The following is a 17,566-nucleotide window of genomic DNA, read 5'->3' as shown; positions in this document are numbered from 1 at the left end:
GTCAATGGGTCTAGTACGGCTCTCCAGCCTGATTCTACAGTTTCTTTCACAGCGGTCCCTAGAGAAGTTGTACTATTGATTGCTCCAGGACAGGATATGCCCTTCCCAGGCTTTGCCCTACAGGAAATTCCCCATATCTAGCGGAGGTTGCAGGGTTAGCAGGGTTAGCCCAGGGGGGCTCCTCTAGAAGTGATGTGATCTACCCCCAGCAGCCTAACCGTATGTGGCCATATTAGCTGATGTCCCTAAATTGCATCGTAAAACTGTGAGACCACCCCAGAATCTCTTAATTCAAGCATTCTTAACTACATGGCCAAATGGTATGTGCATTGTTTTAATAAATCTTTACAATGGTTTATTGACACTGATCATGTCACAAACCATAAAGAATTGACAGATAATATATATAAGGCCTGGAGGACCTTTTGGCCTCCTCGCATCATGTTTGATAATTTTTCGACTGCTAATGATAGTAGATCCAGAGATAAAGGGGGCCAGGCCGTGTTCCAGTTCATTAATTAATTTAGTCTTTTGACTGCCACTGAGGTTTCTGATCCTCTGTATTAAACAAAAGTAACTTTTGAAAGGGTGGAGAGGTCATCAGTGATAGACTACATTTTTGCAGACCAGTAACTTCGTACCTAGGTTACGAGGGCTAACATTGATGTGAGTCCGTTCAATGACAATAACCCCCTGTCCCTAGAATTAGGTCTTCTGAGGTGGGGGAAAGGACCAATGAATTTGCCATCACAATCTTTAGAAACTAAAACACAAGGTCGAGGCTTGGTCTGGAAACATGTGCATATGCCCTCCTATGCAAAATATGCTTCAATTTCCTCACATTGGTACTCCCCTGTCTTAAGTTTCCAGAATGTCCCCTGCAGAATTGAGAACAGTGGAGTATGGCATGCTATTGAAACTTAGCAGACAGAGGCAAGATGGGTTTGTATGGTTTCTAGAAAGGCCTCAAAGTTGCTGCACAAGGTGTTAAAGGTGGACCCCAGAGTCGTGTTGAAGGTGTGCCAATGTAGACAGGTTTACAGGGACAAGGTAAGGTCCAGTCAGAAGGAACTACAAGATGAGTCCTGACGAGAGTTGGTGAGAGCCTGTAGGTTAAAAGATTCTAGAGCCTTCTGGGCTGCTATCGGAAACATCAAGTCAGTAGAGATGAAACTGAACACTGTTATTACCACTAAAAGCCAGGAGGCCTGGGTCAATTGAAGAAGTAAGGGTGGCTATTAACAGAAGTTCATTTATGAAGGCACCAAGTCCAGATGGGGTGACAATCTATATAAAACCGCCTCAGACATATGGGCCCCTTTACTTTGCAACTGTTTTAACCCATTATGTAAGGCTAGCTCATCCCAATCCTGGCGTTTAGCTGTCATCCTTCCTGTCTTTTGAAAAGGACAATCCCCAGTCGCCCGAATGATCACGCTAATGTCATTATTGGACTTGGCTCTTAAGATAATGGGCAGAGATAGTTCTGGGCAGTCTTTTGTATTGGGCGGGGCAACTGGTATCCTCTTGGAGGTGCAGTACAGATTTCTCGAGGGGCTGGACACAGTGGAGCAATGTTTAAATCTACACTTGCTGATAAGCAAGTATACCATTGCAAGGCAGGGCGCCATGTGTCTGACCTTTATGGATCTGTCCTGTACCTTCAACAGCATAGTGAGGTCAAATCTCTGGGAGTTATTGACTGGGTTGGGGGTTGGTGGGGACCTGGTCTTGTTTCTGAGAGCCCTCCATTACGACCTCTCAGCCTCATTTTGATATGGTTCCTCAGGCTAGAGGACAGAGAGATCTAAGATTGGACTTGGGGTACATCAGGGGTGTGTTTTAGGCCCTCTACTAATCCTGTTATACATTAATGGCCTAGGTCCTGTCCTCAAGAGTTACTGACACCCCTCCATTGCTGGGAAAAAGGTCCCAGTATTGTCATACGTGGTGACCCAATGCTTTAACCCCTTCAATGCCACGCCCTTTCCCCCTCCTGTGCCGGGCGTTGCACTAGTGGGTGGGGTTCATGACGAGATAGTCTCGTCATGGGCACAGCGCAACCATGCTCCATGACGAGACTATCTCTTCATGGGCACTGAAGAGGTTAAAGAAACTATTTGAGGAATTTGTTCCATTTCTCTAGGTCTGGCTATCAACTTTTCTAAAACCTTTATGATGACGTTGCAGTCCTAGTCGCCTATCAGGGTCTTGGCCACTTAGTTGGTTTCCATAACATATGCTTCGCAGGCATATTTGCAACACAGCACGCGTACCGCAATACACTGATTCAGGTTTCACAATAGTGTGCACTCCTCACCTACATTGTTATTTCAAAGCCAATAGTTCGACATATTGGGATTAATCCATTTGCTTCTTGGAATATTATATGACAGGCAAAAAATTAGTAAATGTTTTTCTGTCTGTCTGGTAAATTTGCACACTGGACATTGATCACTCCTCACACCACTTTTCTCTATCTTGAACTAAATGAATTCACAGGTAAATTGACAATTCTAAATCGTATGTACAGATTTTCTGCAGTCCATGGCAAAATATAATGTCAAGAAAGAGGACCCCTGCTAAGAGGTAATGTTCCTTAATGCAGGGCTAGAATAATTCAATGTAAATACTTAAGGCAACATATACAAAACAATCATATTACAATCGATATAATGCAAATGACAAATAAACAGAAGAAAGAACCAACATGACTGTGTTTCTTAGAAAATTACAAAAGTTATTTTATTAGAAATCTTTTTAACAAAAAATAAAATGGCATAACTCAATCACTCTGATCCATTCATGTCTACATTCATACAGTCTCATGCACTCTAAGTACCTTTAAAAAACATTGTCCATGATCATTGTTGTTCAATTGTGATTTTCGTAGACAAAAAAGTGTGGCACAATTTATATATGGCAGTGTTCTTCTACGCGCGTTTCGGCACAGTGAAGTACCTTTGTCAGGAAACGAGGGCCACAAAGCTTCGACAATGATATCTGTGAAGAAAATATTGCATTTGAATGGTTCTTTTCTGTTGACTTCCAAGAAACTAGCTTAAGGCATGTGATAGATAGTTACATTTTTACATTTTGCACGTCACAATTCAGGGGGTGGGCGTGATATAAAATGGAAAAGATAGGTGTCTAATGGCTGAAATTTATAATGCTGGTCTCTAGAGCAATGAATAGAGAACAGAGGGAAAAAAACTATTTATGATATACAGGTTGTTTAGTAAGACAGATGCAGATGGATCAGGTGAAAAAAAGAGAAAAACTAGAAAGTGAAAATGTTTTGGAGAGATAAAAGAAAAGAAAAAGTGATTGAAGTGAATCTATGTTACTTGTGAAGAATAGACAATAGTGATACAACCCTTCACAAAAGTCTTATGGTCACACCATAGTGATCTGTATGGCATTTGCCAGTGAAAGGCATAACAATAATATTGTTACCCGGTTTATGTCCAATGTATCTGTGCTGAGTCTACTATTTTTACAGCACCGTATTTCGTGTTAGGTATACCTGGGAGTACTAAGGGGTACAAACATACATTATGTTACAATGTATTCTATACAACTATAGAAGTTGTATGTGATGGATGAATAATAAAATACCTAGTATGATGATACTGATTAGGTCTTGACTTGTACCTCGAGGAAGTCAGTGCTATGTATTGGTGACAATATATTCTTTGATTAAAACATCCATGGCTTAGAGCTGGGGAGGGAAGGAATGTTATTAGAGTAATAATCATCTTGCCGGACAGCACGGGGTCCTTCTGCAATGTAAGCTCGCTTGATGTTGCTTTCGTCCTACTCAAGGATTATTGTAAATGGTTTAATAACACACAGAGACTTGGAACCTACTATAGGATATACTTACACTCACCCTATTGGACTACTAGCACCATCATGCTCCTCGGAGCAGAATAAGCCACGCCCACTGAGGGCGGCGTACTTCAACGAAAAAAGTAATAAAGATATGTTGAAACCACCGGTGAGTCATCTAATGCTTCTGTGAAACAGCCCATGATTAAGAGGCGTATTGGCCTCGAAACGCGTCGGGCATGGCAGATTAACTTTGCAAAGCAGTCAGGCGGGCAGCAGCGAGGCTGGCAGACCGGATGGTCAGGACTTCGTCGAGTGCTCTCTAAAAGCTCAAGGGCATTTGGTGGACAAAATGGAATACACGGCAGCCTTGGCCGTGGGGAGATGCACCATTTCCGTGGTATGGAAAGGCTGTGGAAGAAATCATCTTGCCGGACAGCACGGGGTCCTTCTGCAATGTAAGCTCGCTTGATGTTGCTTTCGTCCTACTCAAGGATTATTGTAAATGGTTTAATAACACACAGAGACTTGGAACCTACTATAGGATATACTTACACTCACCCTATTGGACTACTAGCACCATCATGCTCCTCGGAGCAGAATAAGCCACGCCCACTGAGGGCGGCGTACTTCAACGAAAAAAGTAATAAAGATATGTTGAAATCACCGGTGAGTCATCTAATGCTTCTGTGAAACAGCCCATGATTAAGAGGCGTATTGGCCTCGAAACGCGTCGGGCATGGCAGATTAACTTTGCAAAGCAGTCAGGCGGGCAGCAGCGAGGCTGGCAGACCGGATGGTCAGGACTTCGTCGAGTGCTCTCTAAAAGCTCAAGGGCATTTGGTGGACAAAATGGAATACACGGCAGCCTTGGCCGTGGGGAGATGCACCATTTCCGTGGTATGGAAAGGCTGTGGAAGAAATCATCTTGCCGGACAGCACGGGGTCCTTCTGCAATGTAAGCTCGCTTGATGTTGCTTTCGTCCTACTCAAGGATTATTGTAAATGGTTTAATAACACACAGAGACTTGGAACCTACTATAGGATATACTTACACTCACCCTATTGGACTACTAGCACCATCATGCTCCTCGGAGCAGAATAAGCCACGCCCACTGAGGGCGGCGTACTTCAACGAAAAAAGTAATAAAGATATGTTGAAATCACCGGTGAGTCATCTAATGCTTCTGTGAAACAGCCCATGATTAAGAGGCGTATTGGCCTCGAAACGCGTCGGGCATGGCAGATTAACTTTGCAAAGCAGTCAGGCGGGCAGCAGCGAGGCTGGCAGACCGGATGGTCAGGACTTCGTCGAGTGCTCTCTAAAAGCTCAAGGGCATTTGGTGGACATAATAATAATATTTCTAACTATATCACAAGAACATACATATATATACATGTGAAGAGTTAAGGCCCCTTGGATGTTGTTTAGAAGAGACCGTAACCCGCTCTCCTAATTGAGTGATGAGATATACTGTTTGATAGAACTAACCTGTCTATATCTTTTATATTTGGGTGACTCAATTTGGTTGTCATATTGCAACAAGTTGCTAGTTGTTCTTACCTCATGATGATGGGCTCAATGCGAGAAGACGATTATATCTAGAAAGAAGAGTGGAGGTGAGAAGAAGAGTATAAAGTGAAGAGTTCTTTCTGATACATAGATCACTCAGTGTGAAATGAGTATTAAGAAGGTTAAACATTGTTTTTAAAAAATACGAGAAAGAGGAGGAATGGAAATGGGAACACCCACATTGGGTCATGATAACATACATTGGAGCATGATCTAGTTATGTCATGAATGTGACTTTAAAGCGCTATACATACCAATGGTTCTATCAATAAAAGTCATAATGTGTTTTTAAAGGAGTTCTGCACTATGCATGCCAGAGAACTTAGTTTCATAACATGCTCAGTATTTGCGCGTGGGCTGGTAACAGAATTGACTAAACTTAAAAACAGTCTAGATTTGGAGATTGGTTAATGAGGAAAGTGCAATGAAACATCCAGCGTCAGACATTTTTATCTGAATGTGAGCCGAGGCTGCAGATTGAGTGTTTTAAAAGCGAGCTTCAAATGGAAATGATGCGTGATAATGTGCAGTTGGGAGTAAGTTTAAGTGGAAACTACTAATGATCCGCCAGCGTTAAAGAGCGCTTATTTAGAAATGCGCCATGCGAAAATGAGCGTTAAATATGAACAATGCGGGATAGCAACAGGAGTGGAGAGATTTTACATGACAAAATATCATCCATGTACTGTTCAGATTTAGGAACACACTTGTCATCCAAACTTTTAATTTTGACCTTTAGCTTCCTTAACATCTTGGATCAGACATATTGTCAATATTTATCTTTTAATATGCTCCTTATATCATTGTTTAGAGGCATCAGGTTCATCCAAAGCTGTTCTAGGACTAATAGATAGAGCAGAGATTTTACATACCTAAGCCAAGGGGTAGTGCAAGCTTTATCGGTTTCCAACAGATCAACCAATTAGGTCTGTAAACATTCCAACACTTCAACCGCCCATACCCTTATCCAATATAGTAGAGGTGTTCATTTGGTGACAAAAGCCACTTAATTTAAAGATAGATCGAGATATAAAAGAAGTGAGGATTCATTTGGTAGACCAAAAAGACTGCAGGAAATGAATTTCAGATTTAGTTAATAGTTGTACATTCCCTAGTCCCCAAACCGCATCACCATATAATGGCAAGCTCAGCCCAATTTGCCAGGTAAACCTTCAAAGCAGGTGAAACCACCCTTACTGTTCTGGCTCTTAACATTTTTGACACTATAGGGGCATTGTTCTTTGGTGTCAATTGACTTTCAGTGATTTGTGGATACCACAATAGTGTTTCAGTGAGCTTTACCCTTAGACAATCAACATTTCAGACTCTTTCTATTCATGTTCCTTCTACTGTAAAGAAATCCCCCACCACACTGTGAGGATTTATGGCCATGTATTTTGTGTTGTGAGCCTTTATCTCAAGCAAAAAGTTGTAAACATGGCCAATAGATTTTGCAGGCCCATGGATGTTTTTGGCATTAATAGGATATCAGCTGCAAACATCAATCCAGAAATGTTCTCTCCTGCTATCTTTGGTGTGTCATTCTGCCACTTTACTTGATACCCCAATACTTCATTAAAATACAGACTGAAGAGAGTAGGCACAATGATGCAACCTTGCCACACTCCTCTCCTAACAGGGATCCTAATTGTTAGTTCAATGTGAGCACTCCATCTTACTTGTGCATAAGTATTTGAGTGTGGCTGCATTAAAGAATTAAGAGTGGTTGCTGTATACCATAGTCATTTGCTCTCATGCCGACAAAAGCTATAAAGAAATGATCGTTTTTTCAACAAGAGATATTTCCAGCACAGGATTTGGAACCTGAAGACCCGTTCAGAAGTACTAATTTTCCTTCTTAGGCCGGTTTGTAAATCAGTCAGGACATGCTGTTTGTCCATACATAGGGGAGAGGATGTGGTCCGTTGGCTGCGCTGCCGCCTCTGGTGCAGGAAACCAGGGTTCGAGCCTTGGGGTCGCGTCCACATCCTGTGATTCTGGGCAAATCACTTAATCTCCCCGTGCCTGAATGTGTAATGTAAATACGGTGCTATGTAAAGCGCTCCAATACCTTCTGGTCTAGTTCGCGCTATATAAATATGCAAAAAAAAAAATACATTGCTGCAATTTAGATTGGAGACCTGATTACACAAATGTTTTTGCAAGTTGTCAGTTAGGTTTATTGGCCTATAGTTGGCTGTATCTTCTCTTCTCCCTTTCACATATATGGGAACATGTTATCCTCTTTTCTATATGTAGGGAATTGTTGCTCTATTGTCAATAGCGTTTGTCAGTATGTTGAAGAATGTAACCCAGATCCAGGGTTCAGATAAGTTGAGGTCGATAGGCATTTTGGCTGGGCCCTGGGCTTTCTCTTTCTTAGTAGTTATTAAAGCTTCACTTGTTTTCTGTAGAGGAAACAACAGAGACTTAAATTCAGGATGCAGTGTCAGATAATCTGTAGGATGTCCTGCCCCAATGTTTGCTATGTTGGTCCCTCCATTATATTCAGCATACAACTCAGCAAAGTGACTCTTCCATGCTTGTTGCCTGTCATACTGTTCCGCAATAGTGTTTGATTTTAAGCTCCCGTGAGAAGTTAAATGTCCAAAAACCTGTGTATCATTTCTTCTAATGGTGTCTTTTATATCCAGCCAATTTAAATTTTTGCAGGCTTTTTTAATTTGTGTTTATGTACATTTAAAAGTTTGCAATGTTATAGACTACACCAATTGCATCTTTGTCTTTCTGCATGGTTGTGTATAGCATAATGGTGGCTTCTCTTTTATATTCTCTTTAATATAGTCTGTAGTAAATCGCTTTGTAAAAGCTCCAAAAAATCATCATGACCTAAAGGTTTTGGGATTCCTCCTGTGTTTATGTTCTCATATGGCTCTAGAGCAGCAATTGCATGAAAATATTTCATGTAATGTTTTACAATTCCTCACTATTTTTGGCTATTTAATACTTCTATGATTATTTGTCATTTGCAATGGGAGTACTATATCTGAGCGTGCACTACCAGTGAGCCCCATATGCTTGCCTTTGATAAGTAGATCTAGGACATGATAATCGCGAACAGTCCACTCTATCACTTTTGTATCTATCATCAAAGCCAGAGATGAAGGTTTGACAGTAGCTTTTAGACTGCTGCTTTAAGGCTAAACGTGGTAGGGCTGAAACATTGTTTTACAGACACACTATGTGGATGACACAATAGGTGCTGCAGTCCACAGGTAGCATTTAACTTCCAGGTCCGGGATGCATTTTTTACACCCTATACTAGGAACTTCTAGGTATGTTAAATTTGTTATTTGGGATAAACCATGTGGATGGCACAATAGGTGCTGCAGTCCACAGGTAGCATTTAACTTCCAGGTCCGGGATGCATTTTTTACACCCTATACTAGGAACTTCTAGGTATGTAAAATTTGTTATTTGAGATAAACTAATTTAACCATAATTAAAAGGGGAGCACAGGTACCTTACTCTTGGTTAGCTGGGGTAAATTGCACCGGGATAAAATTCAAAACAAATAAGACAAAAATTAGGAGTAAATCACACAAAAGATGGTAATTTCCTACAATTACGAAATACAACCACTACATGGTGTTAACACAAAACCTTCCAGAATCAGACCCAAAAGACAACATTACAAGTATGGGAGGTAAGACTGTGCAATTACACTAAATTCTGTGAAGTTTGAAAACAATATGTAAATTATGTGGCCTTTCCTGGAATAAAAATCTAATGTGAGGACATACCATTCATGCAAGATACCAGCAGAGGACTGAGAAGAAAATGTTTCTCAGTTTTGGTTTTACTTCTCTCACACAACATTTTCTACTTGAACCATTCTCCTGCAAGCAAAAGTACCACAGAATCTTTCATCCAAGAACTTTCAGCAAAAGTCACCAATATTGCTTAATTCTGAATTCACTAATTTCATGAGATTTATTCCGTAAATTGACATCAAGAATAATGGCAAAATGTCTAGCTGAAATGGCTTCACATCTAAGGTGGGAGAAAAAGCATGTTGATCAGTATCTACATGACTAGCTAGTGAAGGTGAGCTTGTTCCAATGATGCTATAGCATCATAAACCTAGTGGTGTTACTCCTCAATTGGGACTCACAACGATCATGGACACATTTTCTCTCATACTATCAAAACAGAAATTGTTCTGTGGAACAGAGATCAATATGGTCACAGTTATGGCAGTATCATTTTCAAAGAGAGACCGGACATTCCAGGAAAGGTTCACCGTTAGCAAAAATCACTGTCTCTGACAGTGAGAACAATAAAAAAAAATGTTGTGAATAATGGCATCATGCATTCTTTTGATACCTCATGCGTGAATGCACTTGCATCTTGTACAAGATTCGCTAATGAAACAATAATCTCAGGCCTTGAGTAGTGGTGGATGGAACTTGCAGTGTTTCACTCCGTGGGATTCAGTGGAGTTACATAAAAAATCTGCAAGATTCCTCAGTGTTCCACCAATGGTCAGAAAACATGCAGATGTGCTGGCCAGCTCTGCAATATAGCACCAGTAGTGTGAGCAACGTGGGAAAATCATGCAAGTGGCACCATACGTTGTGCAAGAGCCTGCGGCCATTCAAGCTGATTTTGCTGCTGCTCCAGAAGAAAATCTACTTAACTGGCAGCAAATCTTCTCTAGTGGCAGCCCTGTGACCCTGAACGCTTGCTTTTGACTGCCTGCATTAGAAAATATTGCTAGGGGACGCCAAATCTCACCTGCACTCACCTATTCTCATTTTCTGAGAAAAAAAACACCACTTAGCAATTGGCGGTCTTTGCCCTGAACAGCAGGTGAAAGAGCAGCGCACAGTGACCAAAATTCCACCAATTAAAACATTCAACCCACCCTTAGCCTTGAGGGAGAGAAAAGATCTAGTGGTTGTCACAATAAAGGTGCAATGAGTGCTACAATGGTGAACATGGAAGAACATAAGAGGAAGAACTTGGAATAATCAGTTCCCACACTAGCTGCCAAAATCTAACATTGCAGGAGGAAGGGCAGTGAGGAATCTGCGCTTAGATAGACTATCCACCAGAAAGAGCATTACTGAAGGTAAGCAACTTATTCTTTTGATGGATACTTCTAGCAGATTCTTCACCTTTAAGAATAGAAGCTACAGAAGTACCTCCCAAAGGTGGAGGTCTGAGAAGTGGACTCAGATAAGGAAGTCTTACAGGACCAAGCTGGCAAAATGGCCCTCCCTTTGGCCGTGACTGCCAAAGCAATAATGTTTTGTGAAAGTCTGCACTCATGCCCACCATGTAGACTGGCAGATATCTAGAACCCTAGAACTGACACCCCCCCACAAATCTAGTTGTAGATGCCTTGACCCCAGTGAAATAAGTCCACAGGCCTTCTGAAGCGTGCAGATTTTAATGCAGATGACTAGCCACCTGGACCAAGTCCTCTTTTGTATTGCCTTGCCTGTCTTGTCTTCCAGTGAACCCCACAAAGATCAGATAATTCAGACAAGGGTCTCTCGTACAGTCAATGTAGAAACGCTAAGCTCTCAGAGGTACAAGATGGTGGAGCCTCTCCTTTTCTTTCGAACGGTGCAGTGGAGCAGAAAATGATAGCAGGTGGATTAATTGACTGTCATGGATGGGTAGTACTACCTTTGGCAGGAAGGCAGTCTAAAGGCCTCAACACCAATTTGCTTGGAAAGAAAGTGTTGCAGGAGCTTAACATGTTGAGTGCCTGTCGTTCACTCGGTACTAAGAAATGATGGAGATTAGCAACACTCTATTGATCATTAAAAGCCATAGTGACCCACTGTGCATAGGCTCACATGGTTTGCACAAAACAAAAGTCAGAATTAGATTACACCTCTCTAAGGCATGAAAAAAAACTTTTGGTTAGAGCATATGCATCAGGCCCTTTAGAAAACGCATCAGAGTCGGTGATTTCAAGAGAGAGTGTAGATCAAGAAAATATAAAAGGCCAAAAAGGCCAACAAATAACCCCTAATTGTATTCACTGCAAGGCCATTCTGGGCCATTAAAAAAAATAATCATGAGAGTTTAGCCTGCAAAGAATCTAGCTGACGTGCTCTACTCCAGGCCACAAATGTTTCCCTTCTCCCTTCTCCTTGCACGAATGAACTTCATGAATTGACATTTGGCTACAAGAATGACATATACCACTACAGTAGGCAAATTGAAAAAAATCAATAGTCTCCACTCAATAGCCATGCATTGAGGTGCAGGTTTTGGAAATTTGGGTGCAGAGTCCTCCCCTGTTGCTGAGACCGTATTTTCTCCTTAAGGGGTAGATCGATCGACATGTAAATGCTAAGCTCTGAGTACCACATCCTACTGGCGTATTCCACTGCTATTAAGATGACTTGGGCAAGGTCTGTCCTGTCTTTCTCAGAAATCAAGGCAGGAGAAGCAGTGGTGGGAACACGTACAGGAGACCGTTTATAGTGATGGCCATCACAGACAGAATTCTTCTATCAATTACCTTTTGGAGGAAACTCCAGTGTGCAGATGCTGCACTGCACATTCTGGATGGTGGTGAACAAAGTTACCCAGAGCGTGCCCGTTTGATCGAAGATGCTCTGCACCACCTGAGGGTGGAAATGCCACTCATGGTCCACAAGCAGATCTCTAGTAAGCTCATCTGCTCTAGCGTTCACTGACCCCGCTATGTGGTTGGCCACCAAAAATATTTTCTGCTGGTTAGGTCACCTCAAGCCGCACAGAGCCTACTGGCAATGGTCCAAGGCCCCTAAAGCACCTTGCTTGTATGATGTGGGAGTCGTGTTTTCCATTAGGACCTGCACCAGCCTTTCCTTGATAGTCAATAGGAAGGGTTTCAGGGCCAGTCAGTTCACCAGAAGCTTCAAAAGGTTGATGTGAAGCTGGCTTTCTACTGGAGACCAGAGGCCTCTGTTCTCTATCCCTCCATATGAACTCTGTAACCTATTAACAAAGCATCTATTACAACTTTGACATCCAAGAGAAAAGGGAAAGTGGCCTGCCAATTGTTTGGTTGATGCTTGAGTACCACCACATGAGGTCCTGAGCCATCCCTTGTGAGATCTTGACGCTGCCAGGGAGACAGCCATGCTAAAGCCATTGAAACTGTAGGTTCCATTGCAGAGACCACATCTTCCATCTGGCTTAAGAGAAGCAAGGATGCATGATGACAGTAGCTCAAGAAGCCCTAGAACTTTCTTCACCGAGACCCAGGAAAAAAGCTGGAAATGTTTAGATCATATCCTGAATGCCCTGGCCTCATTGCAGCAGTGGAAAGGCGTGGCACACCACTGTATCCAGTATAACTCTTATGAAGGGAATCCTTTGCATAAGTCTCATGTGAGATTTCAGCTCACTGATGGACAACCTGAAGAAGATCAAGAGCCCAGTCGTTGTCATAGGTGGTCTATGACCGACTATAGTGAACCCGCCTGGAGCAGTTAGACTTTCAGGTATGGGAATACATGTATCCCTGACCTCAGAAGTTACGGCCTGACCACCGGCATCACTTTTTTAAACACCCGGATGGGCAAGGTAAGGCCAAAGGACAGCACAGCAACTTTGTCATAATTTTGACTGCACCATGAACCACATTTAGGTCTTGTGGGACTGTAGGGCAGGTACGAAAATACACGTCTTGCAATTCCAGGGACACCTTCCGGGCTGTTGGATCCAGAGCAGAGAGTACCTGAGCCAGAGCAAGAATTCTGAATTTGTTCTTCGGAAAGGTATTCAATGGCGGTTGAGTATTCGCCTGAGACCTCCGTCCTTATTCTGGATGATGAAGTAGAGTGAGTATCACCCCTTGCCCCTCTTGGAATCTGAAACCCACTTAAAGGTGCCTTTTGCCAGCAGGAGATTGACATTTTGCATCAAAATAGGGACATGATCTGCCACAAATCGCTATGTTGAAGGTGGAATAAAAGGTAGAAATAAAAAGCAGGTCGTAGTCTCTTTGAACAATCTGTAAGCCCATCGTTCTGATGTGACGGATTTCCAGATGAGGGCCATATCCTAAGAGAGCAAGAGCCCTAATTAGGAACTGCTGCAACAGGGGAGGAAAAGTCAGAGAATTGCTGTCTCTCATGAATAGGCCACGTTATACCACATACGTTTAGAACGCATGCCATTACAACGCGATCAATACAATGACTGCGTTGTTACATTGCAGACCATTTCAACGCAAGTCATTACTAAGACTTGCTGTAGTGGGGGCGCTGGATGTTGGAATAATATTATTTACTATTCCAACTCCAGTCTGCGCAACAGTAGGGAAGGTGCTGGATTTAAAATCCAACACCTTCTGCCTCCTACAGCAAGTCGTTGTACAGCTTGCGTTGTAATGGCATGCAAATGTGTAAAAATCTTTGTCAACGATGTTTACCGTCTCTCGTGGAGTGAATAGCCTCAGGTGCCACTAGTCAATAAAGTGGCTTCGGTTTTCAGATTAAGTAATTGTAGTCTAGCACTTCTGTTGCTTTTCACACTTCTACAGCAAAAAAAGGCATTTTTTTCCATTGGTGGACCACGTGACGAGTGCAGATTTGTCTCTTGTGAGGTGTCTAGACCACTGGCATTTTGCGAGTCTTAATAGAGTCCTTGATCGGTTTATTGAGGCGGAGCATGTAGTCCACCTTGGCATCATTATCAATGTTGTGAGAGGCATTGAGCAAGCCTTAGTATTGGCTTCAAGTGAGAGGTTGAGGCCAAGAGTCTGGCTGTTATTTCATAGCGTGACAGAGGCCTGACGAGTGCTGACAACAGTTTTTGAATCAGAGACCAGAGCCGGCAGAGTCGGCATAGCAATGCATAGAAGGAGCTGGCTTAGACTGTAGGGCTGGAGTCAATGTCTAGAACGGCCTTGTTGTGCCATGGGCAAGGGGACTGTGAAAGCCGGCCAGGGAGAACTGGCTGGGAAAAGTTCAACATCGGACTCTTGTGGCTCCTTGGGGCCCAAAGGTATGTCAGAGGGAGCAGGTAGCATGTGGAAATTTGTAGCATGCCATCCTTGATGATTGCTACTTGCAGCAGGTTCCAATGCAGCCTGGGAAATTTGAGTCATGCCCGGGCCAAATGTTGACCGATTTGGAGTCAGAAGACACATGATCCTTCGAGTGACACCCTAGCGACTTCTCGCCAAACTGCAAGTGGAGATATAGGGACGAGTTTGGCTTCATTTTCTTGCACATATAAAATGTTTTTGACTTTGACTTAGTGGAAGACTTTAATGCAGGAAGAGGGCTACATGCAGAACCGACCCTGAAATGTCAAGCGAGCATGGCCATGTGAGTTGAAGCAGCAGCAGGACTTCTGTTTTAAATACAACCTCTTCTTATGCTCGGTGACATTAAACTTCACCTCCGACTGCCTGATTGCCTTCTGGTGCATATTGCACAACTTCGAGTTGTGAAGAGCGCCCAAGCAGTGCAGAGAAGTCACGGATTGACTCCTGTTGTTCTCAGTAGAGACACCGTCCCTGGCACTTTGCCTGAGCAGAATTTGAAATCATTGGATCTCCAGCAAATTTGGGTGGCAGTGCTTGTAAAAATCACTGAATCCAGTGTGGCACCTGGGAATATTCTTGGTGAGGAATCTGTGCTAACAACTACCCATCAAAAACCTATATGGGCCTCACACTTCACACCCTCATTCAAAGGAGAATATAAGGTGTATACTCAATGCACAGTGTGTGAATCTAGAGTAGTCTCATACTGCAAAGAAAACTAGTTACCTACCAGAAATAGTAGTTCTGTAGCTTGAAACTGTTTGAGAGTTACGTCTGTTACTGCAAGCACATTGTTCACTTTTCAGTAAAATATACTCAGTACATGCATGCAAATAAAGTCCTGAGCAAAAATGAATCTTCATGTGGTGGCTACTTCTTAGGCATTGTGGGCTTACTGTTCATATCCAAGAGACTCATACTGGCTACAGGTGAGATTGATGCTAAAAAATTAAAGGTATATTCATTTCAAAGCTATGTCCAAATCCAGTTACTGGGTGGTATAAATGTAGAGCATGTGACTCAAGAAGACATCTAATCCACAACACAATTGTTACAGGCAAGTAACTACTTTCTTTCCACTGCATCATCACACCACAACAATAAAAATCTGTCCCCATCATATTCACCACCACATCAAAACATGATCAAATTTACCCATACAACCCCACACAGTGAGATGCTAAAAAAAAAACCATATATTTCTCCCCGCCTCCCCACACACCTATACTTAATAAACCCTACACTGTTGCTGCATATAGTTTTCATGTTTTATGGGTGTGAGGAAGCATCTTCCTCCAATCCATGTTTTGCACCAGTAATATGTGTGTGAGGGAACCTACCAATGTCCCTTCTTGCTCCTACCCTAGTCCAGTGCTTCCCTCTGGGTACGTTTTTACTACCACAGCTGCCCAAGCCATGCCTGTTTGTTTTGTTGGTGCAGCTTGGTAAAAGCCATATCACTACACAATAGGAAAACGACAGACATGAATGCTTATTTTGTGTTTATGCTTGCCAGAAGATGTAAGAATGAATGGAGGGATAAAAGACTTGGGTATTTCCAATGGAATGCATAAAGTACAATATAATCATATTCCAAAATCACTAAAAATAGCAAAAATGTGACGGAGAAGTGCTAGAATTAATTGCACTAGAGAATGTGTATCATTAAAAAAAAAGTGCCTGGTCTTGCTCCTAATCATTAGCCTGACACTATACTCAGGATATTAAGTTTTCCACTGACACTTAGGGGTGTGTAGGGAAAAAAAGTCCAGTGGGCAAGTGCTATATAAATATTCTGTCGTCGCCAAGCAACTGTTGTTATTTGCACTAACAGCCAAATATTTTAGGATATTTTTTGGTCTCTATGCAAAATCAGCTATACAAACCACCTCTCGGTGTGCCTTATGCACTGAAAATTACTTGAGGTCCATTCCAACCCCTTCTAATTTTGCTTTCTGTTCCATTGACTAAACATAAGCAAATGAGACCTGCACTGGCCTTGACTGAAGGGGGATCCGCCAACCAAGCTGGCAGGTAGCATTTCACCCCACCCCTCTTTACTTGGCGTTAACTACAAAGGGTTAAAAGCATATCCGACCGTACCAAGATCTGAGATCTAAGTAACATTGGCAAAGCCAGAATATATAGCAATTGGCCTCACCAATGTCGTTTAGCTGTGTTGCAGAATAGTGTGACTTCTGCACAGCATGGCTAAAAGCAAAAAACAATAGCACTACAAGCATTTTTCTTTTTACCTTTCGAAGTCATAGTGCACTTCCTTTGTAACGTTTAGCCCTGTGCGGGTTTGTACATGCAAACCAGAATGGCTTGGTAACTGATGGCACTTGTGACGTGATGAAGATGTATTTTTCAACATATGATGGTACACTCATATTTCTTTTTTTATTGTAGATATGTCACACCTGTGAAGTACGATAAGGAGAACTGTAGGACTTTTATGGACTACAAGGCATGTGAAAACAGAGTTGTCAGAAAAGATGACCCTACTGTTGAGTGCCCTATCTTTGCTGCAGTCGGCAGATAAAATATACAGGCTTCAAAAATAATCAAACATAATAATGTTGACTTTTTAAAATGAACAGTTGTTATTCTATCCTTTTCCAATAATGTCTACACATTTGTACAATAAAATATAGCTGCACCTCTTTGTTGTTCTCTTTCATTAGTACTCCATCAAACCCTTTTTTGCAGGAACTGATTATGAAATTGTACCACTGAGGTGCCCGATCATGAAGATAGCCATGGGTGAGGGATCAAGAGTTATTTTCTCTCAAATGGATGGAGTTTAATCTGGGTACCAAATAGGGATTTTCGCACAACATGTTAATGTTGATAAAATAGTTTCCCTCCTGTGGGTGAGTATTTGTTATGGCACAAAGTTGGTGGGTTGATTGGGCGCAAAGCTACTGTAAGGTTTGTGTGTAAGTACTCACAGGTATTTTATAACAACTTAGGTTTACCCATTCTTGAGAAATAAACCATATTCAAGTAAAGTCAAATCAACAATACAAATAAGGTAATATATACAATAGTAAAATGTTTGACTTGTTCACAGAGATCTGTAATCACATTATGCTGCATGTTTACAGTTCGTGTTTTTAAAAATTATGGCA

General features: G+C 42.0%; 1 protein-coding gene across 1 annotated transcript in view; it reads left to right on the top strand.

Moving 5' to 3' along the window:
- Window positions 1-17,098, top strand: part of LOC146867188 (beta-microseminoprotein-like) — an 88,351-nt gene extending 71,253 nt beyond the window's left edge. The window contains exon 4 of the mRNA XM_085603774.1: window positions 16,845-17,098. Within this exon, the coding sequence (XP_085459900.1) occupies window positions 16,845-16,977 (133 nt within the window). The 3' untranslated portion in view covers window positions 16,978-17,098. The remainder of the gene's footprint in view (window positions 1-16,844) is intronic.
- The last annotated feature ends 468 nt before the right edge of the window (window positions 17,099-17,566 follow it).

Source organism: Triturus cristatus, chromosome 1_2 (genome assembly GCF_964204655.1).
Source record: "Triturus cristatus chromosome 1_2, aTriCri1.1, whole genome shotgun sequence".
In the NCBI taxonomy this organism is placed as follows: Eukaryota; Metazoa; Chordata; class Amphibia; order Caudata; family Salamandridae; genus Triturus; species Triturus cristatus.
Note: the sequence above shows the minus strand (reverse complement) of the source record. Positions and strands in the feature narration are given on the sequence as shown.